This window comes from Chiloscyllium plagiosum, unplaced genomic scaffold (assembly GCF_037043375.1).
Source record: "Chiloscyllium plagiosum isolate Xiang-an unplaced genomic scaffold, Cpla_swu_hap1 HiC_scaffold_16, whole genome shotgun sequence".
Lineage (NCBI taxonomy): Eukaryota > Metazoa > Chordata > Chondrichthyes > Orectolobiformes > Hemiscylliidae > Chiloscyllium > Chiloscyllium plagiosum.
Genome location: NW_028270154.1, coordinates 42,749,064 through 42,768,376, shown reverse-complemented (window position 1 = coordinate 42,768,376; position 19,313 = coordinate 42,749,064). Strand labels below are relative to the sequence as shown.

At 39.2% G+C, this 19,313-nt stretch overlaps 1 protein-coding gene across 7 annotated transcripts in view; it reads left to right on the top strand.

Annotated features, from left to right (window-relative positions):
- LOC122556642 (mitogen-activated protein kinase 9) overlaps window positions 1-7,683 on the top strand; it is a 107,953-nt gene extending 100,270 nt beyond the window's left edge. For 6 of the 7 annotated variants that reach the window (XM_087995340.1, XM_087995339.1, XM_087995334.1 and 3 more), the window contains one exon: window positions 2,382-7,683. In XM_087995340.1, the coding sequence (XP_087851466.1) occupies window positions 2,382-2,524 (143 nt within the window). In that variant the 3' untranslated portion in view covers window positions 2,525-7,683. Of the gene's footprint in view, window positions 1-2,376 lie in introns of all 7 variants that reach the window. The other variant, XM_087995341.1, reaches the window with a different exon arrangement.
- Window positions 7,684-19,313: the final 11,630 nt, after the last annotated feature.

Sequence of the window (19,313 nt, the reverse complement as noted above, 5' to 3'; positions counted from 1 at the left end):
CTTTGGCATCTCTTTTGTGGCCAGAGAGGAATTGAAAGTTATTGTCAGTGTCCCCAGTATTTTCTCCCTTATCTCACTCAAAAACCTGGAATATGTTTCATTTGGCCCTGGAGATTTATCTATTTAAGTCTCCTAGGCCTTCTCTCTGATTTCTATACATGCATCATCTCTCTCTCACTTGTTAACTTAGTACCCTACCTATGTCCTCCAACTCTACATACAAGTTACCACTATGGTCCATTATTGGCCTACTCTTTCTCTAATTAGTCTTTTATTCTTAATGTACTTGTAAAAATGTACTTGTAAAATAAGTTGTATTTTTCTCTGTTACCTATCTTTATCCTTTCATATCCCATTTTTGCTCTCCTAATTCCTTTTTAAATTCACGCTTACATGTTCTATAGTCCAAGGCTTCTGTTTTGAGCCCTGTGTATCTTCTGTAAGCCTCCCCTTTTCCCTTTTATCTAATCCTGTGTATTTGTTGATATCCATAATTTGCTGGATTTGTTAGTTCCATTTTTTATCGGAACATGTTGACTGTGTACTCTCCCTGTTTCCTCCTTAAGTATACCTCACTGCTTAACACAGTTTACTAGAAGTATCTGCTCTCATTCCATCCTTAGCAAATCATCTGACCATATCAAGATCTGCCTTCCCCAGTTTAGAACTTTGATTTCAAGCCCATTTAATCAAGCAATCCCACAACCCATAGACCTAAGCACAGTAATCCTGCCACGTGACGGGTCTACACCATCTTGGAACAAACATATTCTGCCCACATAAAGGTGGACAAGTCCTATGTGCAAGTTTTAGCCTTATCAGGATGAGTACAGCTACAGCTATGTCCAAGGAGCTTAAAATCGTCCAAGCAATCGTTGCCTGCCTGATCAGTATGACATATCCCACCATCAATGCTCCATGTCAGTAGTGTGAACATCTATCATGTTTACTACAGCAACTCACCCAAGAACCCTTCAATACTTACCAATTCTGATCTGCGTCTCTGAGAATGCTGAGGGAAGCAAATGCACGGGAGCTGCCCTGCTGCCAGTTCCCCCTCAAAGTCGCACTTCGTCCTGACTTAGAACCATGTTACCTACTACACTGGAACTCCCTTTTGAATACTGGTTCAAACAGGCAGCTTACCACCTTCACAGCTAAAAGGGGATAAGTTATAAGAGATTGCCAGTGTTCATATCTCATGAACATTCATTGTTTTCAGTGTGATCAACTAAGACCCCCCAGAATATTTGGAGTGTTTAATGGTGTCTTTGCCATTTATACTTATGGGAGCAGTTGTTTCTCAACAGTAACCATTGGCAGAAGAAATGGTAGTGACAGTAGTAGATGGGCTAATATCTGAAGATTTTATGCAGGAATGTTGACATTAAATAATGGTGCACTCATGTGGTGCAGTGGTAGTGTCCCTTCGCCTGGACCGAGAAGCCCAGGTTCAAGCCCACCTGCTCCAGAGATATAGAATAATACCTCTGAACTGGTTGATTAGAAAAATAGATTAAATTATGCTGCTTCCACCAGGGGGCAGCAGATTGCTGTTCTATTCTGGTTCTAAAGGAATGTGTCAAAATGCATATAATAATGTTGGAATTAAATTCCTGGATTCTTTGAGGAAGTGGTTTGTGAGAGATAACAAGGGACCAAGGAGACAATCCTGCTACCTTTCTAGCACCTCCAAGTCATAGTTATAACTTACATAACACTGGGTTAGCTGAGTTGTCCAGATGGCTGGTTTGCAATGCAGCAAGATAACAACAGCTTATGTTCAAATTCCATACCAGCTGAGGTTTGCACGTAGGAATCTTCTTCTCATCCTCTCCCCTTGCCTGAGGCACAGTGACCCACAGGTTTAAACCATCACCATTGCTTCCTAATGAGAGAGCAACCTTCTGGTCTGCTATGACAATGGTGATTCAAATCTGTAGTTTATATTTTCTAATTCTTTTGAATTGTCATTTAATTGTACTCTGCTTCATTTTTTTTCTAAATTTCATGATCATTTCTTGATTTACTTTTGTCTTGTGATTTAACCTTGAGAAGAAAAATAAAAAGCACACTTTCATGAAGGCAGAAGTATATTTTGTAAATTATAGTATTTGTATCTCTGATCCCAATTTGTTTGCTTCGTTCAGCATTTTTAACCTTCAGTCTGGTCTAAAGAAAAGTTTACCTCTGGTTGAGTTTATCCCGTTCTCTGGCCTGACAGTATTGAGTATCTCTTAGAGTAATGATGTAGAATCTTTCCATTAGGTTTGCATTTCCTTTACTGGATTTATTTTGGGGAAATAGGATTTGTAAATGAGTATAGGTAACAGTCTGCTGTTTTCTCAGATTTTATCACCTTTTTTGTTTACTTAGAACAGATGCAGCAGTGAATAGCAACAACAGCCCCTCTCAGTCTTCCTCCATCAATGACATTTCATCCATGTCAACAGAGCAGACCTTGGCTTCCGATACCGACAGCAGCCTGGATGCTTCAACAGGACCACTTGATGGTTGCAGGTGATAAACCTCCAAACATGAGTAATATCAGAAAGTAGCTACTGCTGCTATTCTCAATCTGAGTTGCTTTTAAATTAAGAAAACCATGTAAAGAAGTTATATCTATTGCATGTACTGCAAACACAATGCCTATGCTTTACTTGGTAATTTATGATTGCCTGGCTTATGTTAAAAATGACAGCCTAGGAATATTTGAAAAGGGAATTTATAATGGAATGTGTATTTGTGCAAACTGCTCCCAACTCCAAACTCGGGTGAGCATAACTTGGAAAAATGAAAACCATGTGAGAGCAAAACATGAAGATATGCTTATAGTTTTGTTTTCTTGTTGTCGTTTCTCACTTTCTTTTTGTTGAAGATTCATTATGTACATTCCAAAAATCTGCGAGAGAAACAACTGACAGCACTTTTTAATTTCAAAACATACTTTTTTGACATATCTGTGAGAGGTAAAGTTGCCGCATTGTAAATTTCAAATTGTATCCAAAATAGAGAACTTAGTATTTCATTATTATCATCTAACTATTATTATGGTTTCCAATTACTTCTAAAATAACAACTAATAGTAACAAGCAGATATGATGTTGGTCAGAGACTTTGAGAAACTTTATTAACATCGAGTTTAGTAGTATTTTGGTTTACAATGTGTTCTTCCTTTGTATATGACTAATTTTCAGGGTTATCAGTATAATGATCAACCTGCAATTTATCATTTGAGATTTTTTAGCTGACCAAGAAGCATAATAATCAGAAAAGAGAACAAAGGGGAAAAGATTTTGGAGGTTTGAATTTGGTGATTTTCAAGCTTGCAGAATGTCCTATTGGAATTCATGGTGTAGTCAGTTTGGAACTGTTGTGCTCTAAGTTTTAAAAGAAGGCTATTTGAGGTAGTATTTTCCAAAACTTTGGATTCATAAGTAAGCTCACTTGGATGCCATTTTATGTGCCTTGTAAATGTTTAAATGCTTGAAGAATAAGTTAATTGTTGCCCCCAAAATTCTGATGAATAGGATATCTTCACTGTAAATTCCACTAGAAGAAACTAGCTGCTTAATCCAAAATAGTGTTGTTAAAATACATTTTCCACAACCTCACGTAGCAATGATGGACCAGTATGCTACATAGCAATGTGTTGAACCGTGAGCTGAACAGCTTTTAGTGATGTTTATAACTTTTGGCACAATGTCAGTTTTAGGCTCATCAGTTTTTGCTATGATCTGTCTTTTCCAGTTGCAAAATAAAATTTAAGTCACAACCACATAATTATGACTAAAGTTTGGACAACGGTCTTTAAAACATGTTTTAGATGAAGTTAGTTGAAATCAAAGGAATGCCTAACAGTCTTTGCTATGTGCAAACATTCATGGCCCACAAATTACCATTCAAGCTTTTACGTTGGGATTGTTTTGTTTTGGATTGTGCAGGGAGAGAATCTGGAGTGCGTTGGAACCTCCTGTCCTAAAATGCTGTACCTGACCCTGTTGAGTTTGCTGGGATCAGGCTGTTAGCCCATTTTGGTCAGGTATTGTGCTCATTTGAATTGATAGGAATTTGTAGATATTTTAGCATTTTCAGACCTCTGGGTGTATCTAAAACCACTTTTAAAAAATAAAAACATCCATGCTCCCCTGTCTTTAATCAGTGTTGAAAACACAATTGATTGCGCCATAATAAATATATTCCACAAGCCAGGCTTTGAATGTGGAAATCTTTCCCACATGTATTGCTGGATGCCAGGGGCACGTAGTTAACTTCATGCTATTACTCTAAAATTAGGGAAATTATGTGAACAAATGTTCTTATGGACATTGAAGAATGCATTATCTGCCACTTATGGATGGGTACATTGAAACCACTCCTTTAATGTGTACAGAAATACCTAATAGCTCCAGAAAGTGTCAGATCTGCGGCAGGTCAAGTTTTCCGTTCCTTATGCATTGTGTCACGCAACCACCCTTGAATATCCTAGACCTTTGTAGTTATAGAACAATTATTTTGAAATAAAGGCATAGACTCCTGAAACAAGTCTTATATTTCCATATGCTTAATTTGACCTCTCTCAACAGAGAGTCACTGTACTTCCAATCAAACATGGAATTCTTAATTACGGTTCAAGGACATGTATTGATTATATTCCTTGTTTTTTTCAGTTTTTCTACATTTAATGTATGTTTTGTTCTTTGTCCGGAAATCTCAGTATAGAGTTGATGTAATGCATTTGTGTGTACACTAACGGAGAAAATATGCTTGAGAAATTGAAAAACTGTAGAATTAGATGATTGAGGTTTTCAGTTGCAGAGAAGATATAAAAGGTACAAGAATTGGCTTCATCTGTGATGAATTTAAGCTATTTAGCTGCAATGCTAGATTAGGTTTTGTGCACAATTCACAATTAATTTGAATTAAAGGTAGAAGAGTAGATTCATGCTCAATAAATCTCAAGCCATTTTAATGGAGTTTTCAATGGAGCTTTTTCACAAATCAATTTGCAAATTTATAATAGAATAGACTGAAAGTTATCAGTATTTAAAACATTGACTTCACTGTAAAAACAATTCATTTTAACAATGATTCATAGCTTAATTTACTGAAAACTGACTATTCCTGAAAATATCCATATGTGAATATCCATGTTTCACATTGTTTCTGCAAACTTAATTTGTGCATTAATTTTGGTAATGTTATTACCTATTACAACAGAACTCTTATCCAGAAGTAATTGTTTTTATATATAGGACTGTTTTGAATGTTGAGTTAATGTAATTTGGTTTATGCCTTTCTCTGTAAATTTGCTGACATAACATTACACTTGGTTCTCTTGGATTTTAGCCATAAAGGGAATAATTTGTCCTCCCTTCCTGTGGTAAATTGCTTCTTTCATGGAGATGACATAATTGTGTAATTACGTGTGAGACATGATCTTTTATCATCTAGATTTACAAAAGACATACATCACTGAAAACTGACCATTTTGGCCAACCAGTCTATGGCATATTAGATTAGATTATTTACAGTGTGGAAACAGGCCCTTCGGGCCAACAAGTCCACACCGACCCTCCGAAGAGCAGCCTACCCAGACCCATTCCCCTACATTTATCCCTTCACCTAACACTACGGGCAATTTAGCATGACCAATTCACCTAACCTGCACATTTTTGGGCTGTGGGAGGAAACCGGAGCACCCGGAGGAAACCCACACAAACACAGGGAGAATGTGCAAACTCCATACAGACAGTTGCCTGAGGCGGGAATTGAACCCGGGTCTCTGGCGCTGTGAGGCAGCAGTGCTGACCACTCTGCTACCCTGTCGCCCAAAAAGGACGTGGAGAATGTGGGCATTAATGCTTCACTCTAGCCTAGTTCCAAGTCACATTGTTCCAAAACAAGGAAATGAGAAAAGGTTCTGGATAAGGCTGCACTGAAATAGAACAAAGTAAACATTTCTTTTCACAGTGCCTTGTGTTACCAAATATTTCAAACAGTTTCAGTTATTTGGATTATGTAGACCAATGTAAATAATTATGTAGGCCAGTATTGACTTTGGCCTATTTTTCAGTGAACTACATGTAACTTCTGTTACTAACAGCTCTCCTCAGTTGACTGTAGACAAGAGCTCAGTGGCAATAAGTAATCTTTTGGCTGAAATTCTGGAGTTGTATTTTCCAAGTAACTGGATTTTGTATTTTGCTTCAGCTACCTTACAGAGTTTGTGTAGCAAATAACTCAAACCCAATAGCAAAAACATGTTGAAAATACTTTGCAAGTTAAGCACAAAATCTGTGGAAAGGAGTGACAAGTCGTCATTTAATGTAAAGCATTAGCATCAGATCTTTGTGTTTGACTTGAAGGGTTATGTCTGATGTGTTAACTTGCCATAACAGTTCAGTGCTCCATAATATTATCATGTACCAAATTTTGCTTTGGATTTTTTGGCACTGGTCACAACTTCACAATTGGGAACTAATAGTAGCATCAAAACCTGACATTTGTGAAGTTCTGTTCATTAATGCTCTAAATCATTTCCATTGTAAACATAATATTGACTGAAAAGACTACTGAGTACAGCATTTTCTGTTTTTGTTTCAGATTTCAGTTTATAGTATATTCTCCCAAAAATGATTGCAACAGATTTGCCCTTTTACAATAAATTGTGGCATTAGTAAATGGAAAGAGTAAGGGGCTTTGGTCTGGTTACTGCTTTGCAACATGCCAGTCATGTGTGGAAAAGTAGAGTGGCTCAGAGGCAGTGCTGTGATGCATTGGAATAGGTTGCATCTTTAAGCTCAATAGCGATATTATTTGAGGTATAATCATTGGCTGTCTAAACCTTACCTGTGATTGCACAAACTGCACACTAAGGTGGTTTGCACTGAAATTGTTCAATCAAAAGATCCAGCAATTGTTTGGGATGGTTATTTTAAATGAGTGATAAAACTAAATGTAAAGTTTTTAAATATTTGTAGCTACTCTAGCTCTATATGTATATGTTTGGTCTCTGTGAGCATCAGGGCTCGACGCTAAGTTAGAGCAGAATTACATCTGTATTGTCACTTTCAAGCCTAGTGCTGCATAATGTTTCCATGTTTCAAATAGTGTTGTGGATTTCATGGCACTGCTATTCTGCTCCATGTCACAGTTATCAAATGTAAGTAGCGTCAAGACCTGATATTTGTGAAGTCCTTTTCCGTTAATGCTCTGAATCATTTCCATTGAGTAAACAATGTTGACTGAAAAGGGTTGCTGTTGAGTACCGGTATCCTGAAGCTGTTAATGTTACAAGTGCTTTTAAAGTAGTTGAAAACGTACTTGCAACCTAACCAGCTGTGTTCCATCATCTGCCCGTTACATGGTGTTTGTGCAATAAGAGATCTTGTATATAGAGATTGTTGCCAATTGACATTCATGCTGGATTTTTATTTTGATCTCAAGTTTGACATTAGATGGTGCTTTTTTGTACTGACAACAGTCCTGCTTTTTTTAAACGGATTTTTATAGATTACATTGTTTTTAAGGGAACTATTTTGATCAGCTAACGTCAACTGCTCCAGGATATATAGAATGGTTTAAGATAAATCTGAAGGTTTTCAAAATGCGATTTTATCTGATGAACCTCACTACAGATGATACATATGTGAATGCAAATAAAGCTGTGGTCTTCAAAAACTTTGTCTATGAATTTTGATTTCATTCCATGCTGAAATTTATCCAGCAACTAGACTAATTTCAAAGTTAAATAAGGTGAATTAACATTTGCACTTCATTATATTTTACATAAAAATGTCTTGACCATTTGTCATGTTGTAGGATGATCAGTTTCCCTTTTAAGATAATGAAAGAACTCCTAGAGGTCTACAACACAGAAAAAGGCTGTTTGGCAAATTGAGTCTGCATCAGTCCAAAACAAATACCTAAATATTCTAATCCCAACTTCCTGCACATGGCCCATAAACATTTATGCCTTGCCATTGTTAAGTGCACGTTAAAAATGCAAAAATATTATGAGTATTTGCCTCTACTACTCTTACAGGTAGTGAGTTCCAGATTCCCACTACTCTTCTGAATAGGATGTTTCAAGAAATGGGGGCTCTTATGGCACAGTGGTCCCTATCTCTGAGTCAGCAGGACCAGGTTCAAGTGCTGCTTGCTCCAGAGGCTTTTAACAACATCTGTGAACAGTAATTCTGAGAACATCTGAGATAGGAGATGTGTCCCTACCTCTGAGGTACGAGGCCAGGTTTCAACTCCCACTTGCTCCAGAGGCTTATAACAATATCTCTGAACAGATTGTTTAGAAAATAATGGAGATGGGAGATGAATTTGCACACTCCCCTGAAGTAGTATTGTTCAATGGAACTTGCAGGTAGTCTTCATTCCAACTCATTGGAATGGAGATTGTCATTGGCAATCACTCACTACTGAGTAAAATTGCTCATTCAAGAAATTCCATGTCACTAGTTATGGGTTTTGTGGGTGAGCCCGATCTCAGAGCCACATCTCTGACCATGCATTTGTTAGGTGCTTCCATGAGATGAAAATTGTCCTTTACCTCGATCATTGGAGTTCTTTTCTCCAGTTCTTTTTCAGTTCCTCTTGCTGTCAAGTGTTCCTGAAGAGTTGTGCCCTGTCATACAGGAGGTTCCTCTAAGTATGCTGACGTTCTACAGTGAAATGAGTGTCATTTTCTTCATGGATTTCAGTAGGTTGAGGCTGAAGTTTTTATCCATCCTGTAGACAATGATCCCATCACTGGGAAGCTTACACTTGACAAGATGAAGTATGATGGTGATGAAGATGGAGAAAAGGGTAGAGGTGATGACCCCTGACCTCTTTTTTGACGTCAAAAGATTCTGTCATATTGCCATCTGGAAGGACTGACACTGATATCCAGTCATGGAAGTGACAGGGGATATTGATGGACAGCTGGCTGTTGATAGGAACTTACATAGCACTTCCTGGGTGAATCTAAAACCTTGATTAGATTGATGAGGCCACGTAGAGTAATTGGTGGTGTTCCAGATACTTATCCTGGCGTTGTCAAGCAGTGAAAATCATGTCCATGGTTTGGTTGGAAACCATACTGGCTTTCCTGAAGAAGCCACCATAAACTGTGTCCCCAAGTTACCTTCTAGTGTGTTTTAAAATATCTTTTTAAAAATTCAAATCAAATTTCCAGCCAGTGGATTTTAAAAAACATTGTCATGAAGATGTGCTTTATAGCAAGCAATGTGAATTGTAAAGTTGAATATGTTTGCAAAAAGGTGAATTTAACTCTCTCAGCAGCCAGTATCCTGTCACCAAGTCACCTTTTATTTACGCATGGAGAGTCCTTGACATTATCCAGCTTCCTCAGAGCCAATTCTGAGTGAGCTAAACCTCTGACACTTCTTTTTTATATCTGTCAGCCAGGGCTCCCTGATTAGGGCTGTTAATCTGGTCCAATCAGAGAACTCATTCTGAGGTCTACCTGGCTGACCTTTTTACAATCTCTGTAGAAGGAGTCTAATTTTAGGAAAGTAATCTAAATGTATTGCTTCCTTACTAATCATGAAACTTATTCAAAATGCCTTAATGTAAATGAATGAAGAAAAGCAACTGTATTTTGTTTCCTGAGTAATATAATTTCTCAAGTTCAATGCAAAGTCCAACAAGGCATGCACAATGCTGGACCTTATTCTGGGGAATGAAGCTGAACTGGTAGTTGAGGTGGCACTGGGAGAGCATTTTAGTGATTTTTATTATTTCACTCTGGATGTGGGCATCTCTGGCTAGGCCAGCATTTAGCCTATCCCTAACTGCTAGAGGACAATTAAGAGTCAACTGCATTACTGTGAGACTGGAGTCACATGTAGACCAGAACCGGTAAGGATGGAAACAGACCATTTCCCAAACTAAACTAGTCCCACTTACCTGTGTATGACCTATGTCCCTCTAAACCTTTCCTATTCACGTACCTGCCCAAATATTTTCTAAATGTTTTAACTGTACCTGCATCCACCATTTCCTCTGGCCATTCATTCTGCATACAAACTACCTTCTGTGTGAAAAAGTTGCCCGTCAGGGTCCCTTTTAAATCTTTCTCCTCTCACTTTAAAAAATGCCCCCTAGTTTTGAACTTCCTCACCCTTTGCTATTCGCTTTCTCTGTTCTTCTCCTGATTCTTAAAACCTCCATAAGGTCATGCCTCAACCTCCTACACGCCAGTGAAATAAATCACAGCCTGTCCAGCCTCTTATAATGCAAATCATCTAAACCGGCAACATCCTGGTAAATCTTTTCCTTTCCTAAAGGGCATTAGTGAACTATAACTCAGTGTGATTAAGTTGTTACGGAAAAAGAAAGGGATGGTTCGGTAAAAAGGTTTTTGGTTGGGAGTAGGCAGATTTCAGTTAATATAAGACAGGATCTGCCCAAAGACTGGGAATCGCTATCAATGGGAAAATCTACAGAAGAACAGTATGGTTATTCAAAAAGGAAGTGGGGAGAGTTCAAGCCCTTTAGGTGAAATGTAGGAGCAACAGCCCTGGATGTTAAGGAATATTCAGAACTCTTAAGAGTCAAACAGATGTTTATAGCAGTGCAAAGGGAACAAATCAACAGAGGCTCTAATGGAGTATGCAAAGTACAGGGAGGAGTGAGAGTCATTAGGACAGCAAAGAAAGGGCATGAAAGATGCTGGCTGGTAAAATTAGGGAGAATTCTAAGATAGTCTATTATATGAAGGGGAAGAGGATAATAATGGAAAGAACCGTGACCACTACAGATCTGTACGTGGAGCCGGAGGGTACCAATAGGGCTTAAATATGTACTTAAGTCTTCATTCAGGAAGAGGAGGAGGAGAGGGTTTCAGAATTTGGGGTGGGGGACTGTGAAATTCTTGAGTAGGTTGTTTTAGGGATTGAACAAGTATTGGAAGTTTTGGCAGGCTTAAAAATTGGGAATTCCCCAGGTCGTGATGAGCTGTATCCTGGGCTGCTGTGGTAGCAAAGAATTTACCAGGGCTGTGACCCAAATTGTTAATTCTTGTCTGACCACAAGGGAGGTACTCAAGGACCTGAAAACAGCCAAAATAAAACAACGGCAAATGCTGGGAATCTGAAACGAAAACAGATATTTCTGGGGAAAAAGTGCAAAAGATCTGGCAGCATGTGCAGAGAAAGCAAAGTTAAGGTTTTATGTCCAGTAAATGAAGAACCGAGCCACAGAGGGATCTTCAGGTGCTTGTCCACATATCCCTGAAGGTGGAAGGATAATTTAATGAATGGTTCAGAAGGTATATAGAAAATAGATGCCTTTTATCAGTTGTGGCAAAGATTATGGGAACAAGGAGGTTATGTTGGAAGTCTACAAAACTTTGCTTAAGCCACAGCTGGAGTACTGTGTGCAATTCTGGTCCCTGCGCTGTAGGAAGGATGTGATTTCACTGGAGAAGATGCAGAGAAGATTTGTCAGGATGTTGCCTGGGGTGGAGCAATTTAACTAAGAAGAGAGGCTGGATATGTTCAGGTTATTACCTTCAGAGCAGAACAGGTTGAAGGGGGATCTGATTGAAGTGTATAAAATTTTGAGGGACATGACAAGTGGACAGGAAGCAGCTACTCGCCTTAGTTGAAGAGTCACTGATGAGAGGGTATAATTTTAAGGTGAAACGCAAGAAGCTTAGAGGGATTTGAGGAAGTGTTTTTTTTCTCTCAATGAGCCAAAGGGCCTCTCTAGTGCTGTGTGACTATCAATCTCTTAAGTTCCAGTGGTGGGGAAAAAAAATCAAGTTATAATTAGATTACACTTTTTATCAAATGTATATATGATTCGTTATCTGAATATGCAAATAAAGGAAATTCAAATTGCGCAGCATGTCAAAAAACAGAAATTCTGGGAATATTCAGTTTTAACTTTTTTTTTCTCTCCTCAGAATCTGTTAATGTTTCGGGTTGATGATCTTTCATTGTGTCATCCTCAGCAGAGGACGAGAACCTTCAATTTGAATCCTTTTATGCATACCATACAAGTGTGAGGGTTAAAGTGATGATACAATATATGTAAATCCAAACCTATGTCCTTTACTGCCTAGAAGAACAAGGATAACAGAATTGCTGGAACACTTTAAAAAAAGGTTCTCGAGGGTAGTAATATCTGGGTTACTCCCAGAGCTGCAAGGTAGTGAGGTTTGGAGCAGGAGGATAGTGCAGGTGAATGTGTGGCTGAGGAGCTGGTGCAGGGAAGAAGGGTTCACATTTCTGGATCATTGGAATCTCTTCTGGGGTAGAAGTGACCTGTACAAGAAGCACGGATTGCACCTGAATTGGACTAATAAGGGGACTAATATACTGGCAGGGAGATTGCTTGCCATTCCGAAATGGAGCTGTTTATCACTATTCTTTGTTTCCTATCAGCCAACCAGCTTTCAATCCAAGTTAGTACTTTCCCCCAATACCATGCGCCCTAATTTTACTCACTAACCTCCTATGTGGGACTTTATCAAAAGCTTTGTGAAAGTCCAGGTACACTACATCTACTGGACCTCCCTCGTCCATCTTCAGAGTTATATCCTCAAACAATTCCAGAAGATTAGTCAAGCATGATTTCACCTTCATAAATCCATGCTGACTCTGACCTATCCTGTTACTACTATCCAGATGTGTTGTAATTTCATCCTTTATAATAGACTCCAGCATCTTTCCCACCACTGAGGTCAGACTAACTGGTCTATAATTTCCTGCTTTCTCTCTCCCACCTTTCTTAAAAAGTGGTACAACATTAGCCAATCCACAGGAACTGATCCTGAATCTATCGAACTCTGGAAAATAATCACCAACGTATCCATGATTTCTCGAGCCACCTTCAGTACCCTGGGATGTAGACCACCTGGGGACTTACCAACCTTCAGACCTAACAGTCTCTCCAACACCAATTTCTGGCAAATATAAATTCCCTTCAGCCACTGTTGCCTCAGGGAGATTGCTTGTGTCTTTCCCAGTGAACACAGATCTGAAGTACCAATTCAATTCTTCTGCCATTTCTTTGTTCCCTGTAATATATTCCCCTGTTTCTGTCTTCAAGGGCCCAATTTTAGTCTTAACAATTTTTTTGCCTTTCACATACCTAAAAAAGCTTTTACTATCCTCCTTTATATTTATCTCAGAAACAAATGGAAAGAACTTACTTCCTAACACTGAATCTGTAAATCATTCTCCAGAAGTGTCGAAACGGTTCTGTCAGTTAATCTAGCTAATTCATTTATTCTGCTTAATTTCACACAGTTTCCCATTCCCTGGAGTTACTTTGACATCATGAGGATAATTAATTGACTGTTAGTCACTTGACAGGCACAAAATGAACATTCTTGCTTAAGAATGTTGATTCGTGAGATTTCGCCCTATAAAGCCCGGAAAAGTCTCCAGAATGAAGAACATAAGGAGTAGGAGTAGGCCATCTGGCCCATCAAACCTGCTTTGCCATTCAATAAGATCATGGCTGAAATTTCCATGGACTCAGCTCCATTTACCCACTGGCTCACCATAACCCTTCATTCCTTTACCGTTCAAAAATCTTTGTCTTAAAAGCATTCAGCAAGGTAGTCTCAATTGCTTCCCTGGGTAGGGAATTCCACAGATTCATGACCCTTTGGGTGAAGAAGTTCCTCCTCAACTTCATCCTAAATCTGCTCTTCTTTATTTTGAGGCTTTGCCCCTGGTTCTAGTTTCACCTGTGTTTTAAAAAATTCTCAAGGTCAGGTTCGTAGGAGAGTAGTCTGACACAGAACAAACGACCAAGAGGCGAGTCTGCTAGAATATGAGCATTTTATTCCCCGCAGCGTCGCCACAACCAGGTCTCATACTTACAACGGGTCTGTCCTATACTCACTCTACATGTTACCGGAACTGGGAGCCGTCAGTTCTCGTAGAGCGGTTGCCAACAACCCACGCTCGGCGGTTAAACGTAACCCCGGAGCAGACTCACCGAACTGGAGACTTTTCCAGCTGATATACTCTTTTCCAGATATAAACATTCATGTGAACAGCAGAGCAAGGCTAAAAAACACATTCCATTCTGGTTACATACAGATAAGAAGATTCACACGGGGAGGTGTGTAATAAGATTCACACGGGACTAAGCAACACCTCCATTCCGGTTAGATTCACACATGTATTGGGACATAATTTTTAACCGTTTCACCACATTCCACTGCTTGGCCCAATACATGTGTTACATTATGATTCACACATGTATTGGGACATAATTTTACACCACAACCTGCCAGTAGAAACAACCTCTCTGCTTCTATCTTATCTATTCCCTTCATAATTTTATATATTTCAATAAGATCCCCCCCCCTCATTTCTCTAAATTCCAATGAGTATGGTCCCAGTCTACTCAATCTCTATTAATAACCCAACGCTCTCAACTCTGGAATCAACCTATTGAACCTCCTGTACACCCCCTCCAGTGCCAGTACATCCTTTCTCAAGTAAGGAGACCAAAACTGCATTCAGTACTCCAGGTGTGGCATCACTAGCATCCTCTACAGCTACAGCATATTCTCCCTGTTGTTAAATTCCATCACTGTAGCAAAGAAGGACAGTATTCCGGTTGTCGTCTTAAATATCTGCTGCACCATATCTTTGTGATTCATGCACAAGGACACCCAGGTCTCTCTGCACAGCAACATGCTATAATTTTTCACCATTTAAATAATCGTTCACTTTCCTGTTATGCCAACCAAAATGGATAACCTCACACTTATCAACGTTGTGCTCCATCTGCTTGACCCTTGCCCTCTCATTTAACCTATCTATATGCCTCTGCAGACCTTCAGTGTCCTCTGCACACTTTGCGCTATCTCACATCTTAGTGTCATCTGTGAACTTTGACACTTTACATTTGGTCCCCAATTCTAAATCATCTATGTAAATTGTAAACAACTATGGTTCCAACACTGACGTCTGAGACACACCATAGCCACTGATCACCGACCAGAAAAACATTCCTTTTTCCCCACTCTTTGCTTTCTGTTAGTTAACCAATCTTCTAGGCACCTAGCAAAGAAAATACTCATTGAATAGAAAGTAAAAGATTGGCATTTCAAATTTTAAAAGGAAAGAACATTGCTTTAGTCCTCACACTATATACCTGCATGTGCACAGCAGCAGGTTGATGTTTGCAGATGGGTTAGATGTAGTTTGCTTTCTCAATTCCTTTATTCCCTTCAATTCAACAGCTAATTTTCATACTTCGCCATATTGAATTCCAACTGCCATGTTCTTGCCTAATCACACAATTTGTTCATATCTCTCTCTACTTCCAAACGTTTTTTTACAAAATCTATCTCTATTGCTGGTATATTCTAATAAATAGACTGCAAGCAATGCAATCATCTGCTTACAAAACTAGTCTATATTATCATCGCATAAAGCCTATGGTTTAGACAGGATTTTATGTTTACCAATAACCTTAGAACTTAAAGTCGGAAAGTGAATGCGTACTGAATGAATGGAAGATGATAAAACCAAGTGTAGGAAGTACTATTCCTTGTCAGAATGATTGAATTAGATATGGCTTGAATGGTCAGTTGCGTTTTGTCTACCTGAATAAAAATCATAGCCAGAATGGACTTTGTGGAAAAGTACTGAAGAAGATATAACTCTCTAAACTTTTCGACGCTTTCAACATTTAAATTTCTTCCAGGATAGAAAATTCTGCCATTAATCCTTGTAGCACACTGCTGGTCACAGGCTTCCAGTCTGAAAAGTAATCCTCCACCTCAGTCTCATACCTTCAAGCTAATTTTGTATCCAAACAGTTAATTCTCTCTGTATTACCTTGCTAACCAGTTTACCATGCGGAGTCTTGTCGAATGCGTTTCTGATGTCCAAATAGACAATGTCTACTGCTCTGCCTTCATCAATCTTGTTCATTGCTTCTTCACAAAACTCAATCAAGTTAGTGAGACATGATTTCCAACGCAAAAGCCATGTTGACTCTCCCTAATCAGTCCTTGCCTTTCCAAATACATGTAAGTTCTGTCCCACAGAATCCCTTTCATCAATTTACCCTACAACGACGTCAGGTTCACGGATCTATATTTCCCTGACTGTTCCTTACTACATTTCTTAAAAATTGACATCATGTTAGCCAATCTCCAGTCTTCCAGAACCTCATCAATGGCTATAGATGATCCAAATATCTCCAGCAATCATTTCCCTAGCTTCTCACAAAGTTATAGGATACACCTGATCAGGTCCCGGGGATTTATCAATTTATATGCATTTTAAGACATCCAGCACTTCCTTCCCTGAAACATTTTTCAAGATATCACTACTCCCCCAAGTTCTCTAGCTTCTATATCCTTCTCCACAGTAAACACTGATGTGAAACACTCATTTAGAAATTATTCTTTAGATAAATGTGAGGTGCTGCATTTTGGTAGAGTATATCAAGACAGGACTTATACACTGAACAATAAGGTCCCAGGCCAAGTTGCCGAACAAAGAGACCTTGGGGTGCAGGTTCATAGTTCCTTGAAAACCGAGTCACATGCAGGTAGTCAAGGTAGTGAAGAAGGTATTTGGTATACTTGCCTTTGTTGGTCGGTGCATTGAGTATAGAAGTTAGGAGGTCATGTTACGGCTGTTGTTTCGGTCACTTTTGGAATACTGCGTTCATTTTTCGTCTCTCTGCTATAGGAAAGATGTTGTGAAATTTCAAAGGATTCAGAAAAGTTTTAGAAGCATGTTTCCTGGATTGGAGGGTTTGAGCTTTTGAAAGAGGCTGAATAGGCTGGGGCAATTTTCCCTGGAGTATTGGAGGCTGAGGGGTAACCTTATAGATGTTTATAAAATCATGAAGCGCATGGGTAGGGTGAATAGTCAAAGTCTTTACCCCAGGATAGGGGAGTCCAAAACTAGAGGCCATAGGTTTAAGGTGAGAGGGGAAAGATACAAAAGGGACCTACAGGACAACTTTTTCACACACAGGGCGATGCATGTATGGAATGAGCTGCCAGAAAAGGTCATGGAGGCTGGTACAATTACAACATTTAAAAGGCATCTGGATGGGTAAATGAATAGCAAGGGTTTAACAAGGATATGGATAAGGATATTAGGATTTCTGGTAAGCATGGACGAGATGGACTGAAGGTCTGTTTCTGTGTTCTACAACTCTATGACTATAATGAGTTGACCAAAGTCCAGCTGAGTTTGATCAAGTCGAAGCTTTTTTAACTGTAATTCATATAGCTTCACCTGTTCTTGTTGGTAAAACAATGTGATATCAGGCTGACAGATCAAGAGTTCCCTTATATGGTTATGGAACAGCATTACATTTGCTAATTTTCAATCTGCTGGAATCATTCTAGAAACTAAAGCATGGTAGATAATTACTCTTACCCCAGTATAACAACTCTCTCTGTAGCTACATCTCGTGGAACCTGAGAATGTAGACCATTAAAATCTAGAGATTTAGTAACTGTTAGTCTCTTGAGTGTCTCTAATACATTTTATTTTGCTGACATTAGTTATGTTGGTGAACTGTTTTCTTAATTTGCTAGTGCTGTTAGGTAAGGTGATCCAAGACTTTGACTGTAAAGGAACAGTGATGTAGATTCAAGTCTGGATGGTGTGTGGCTGAGTAGGGAACTTGTAGGTTGTGGTATCCAGTCTCCCCAATGTAGAGGAGACCACATCGGGAGCGACGGATACAATAAATGATATGGTCTCCTCTACACTGGGGAGACTGGACACCTCCTAGCAGAGCGCTTTAGGGAACATCTCCGGTACACCTGCACCAATCAATCCCACTGCCCTGTGGCCCAACATTTCAACTCCCCCTCACACTCTGCCGAGGACATGCAAGTCTGGGCCTCCTCCACCGCCGCTCCCTCACCACCCGATGCCTGGAGGAAGAACGCCTCATCTTCTGCCTCGGAACACTTCAGCCCCATGGCATCAATGTGGATTTCACCAGTTTCCTCATTTCCCCTTCCCCCACCTCACCCCAGCTCCAACCTTCCAGCTCAGCACCGTCCCCATGACCTGACCTACCTGCCTATCTTCTTTTCCACCTATCTGCTCCACCATCCTCTCAGACCTATCACCTTCATCCCCACCCCCATTCACCCATTGTACTCCTTGCTACTTTCCCCCACCCTCCTCTCTGACCTATCACCTCCATCCCCACCCCCACTCATCTATTGTACTCTTATGCTACTTTCTCCCCACCCCCACCCCCCTCTCATTTATCTCTCCACTCTGTAGGCACTCTGCCTCTATTCCTGATGAAGGGCTTTTGCCTGAAACGTCGATTTTCCTACTCCTCGGATGCTGCCTGACCTGTTGTGCTTTTCCAGCACCACTCTAATCTAGACTCTGGTTTCCAGCATCTGCAGTCCTTGTTTTTAAATTCTTGTAGTTGATACACATAGCCACTGTGCTAATACATTAACATGGATTGAAGTATGGTTAATGGACATAAAATGGAAAGTACGAATAAACAGATGGAAGGCAGCAACTTTTCACGTATAGAGAAGGATCAGCACTTGATTCAGAACTATTTAAATTCTTTATTAGCCACTTAAGGGATTGAGTGTAATGTATCTAGGTTCGCTGATGATAGAGTTAGGTAGAAAACTGAGCATTGAGAAAGATGCATGGAAATTACAGATAGACATAAACAAATCAGGTGATTAGAAACAAACATGACAGTTGGAATACAATATAGTGAAGTATGAAATTATCCACTTTGATAGAAAAAGTAAAAATAACTTTAGTTTAAACTAGTGAGACTGAAATTTATAGAGAGGGACTTGGGAGTCCTTGTAAATGAATCACAGAAAATTAGATATATTAATCTTAGTCTCTTTGTTCAGGTAATTAATTTATAATATATATTACTATTGCCCCAGTGCTAATCTTTGTTGTATTCCACCAGCTCTGCATAGCCTGAAAATGCCCTGTTTATTCATAATCTGGATTTCCTATCGAATAGTCTGACCTGCACATCTACACTAAGATCTTATCGCCAACTTCATGAGCCCTTATCTTGTGTATTAACCTTTCATGTGACACTGTGATGAAGGCTTTTTGGAAATCCAAGTATGTATGTTATAGCTTCATGGAAACTGATAACTTTGAAAAAGCATGGAATACCCATGGTACTAATGAAAATAAAACTGGTGGACAAGATTTGTTTTTCAGACTTTTTACTGTAACAATCAAATGGAAATCAATATAATTTAAACATTGATTCGCGAGTGAATGACACTTCACATTAATCAAGATTCATGTTAAGTAGTGAATATA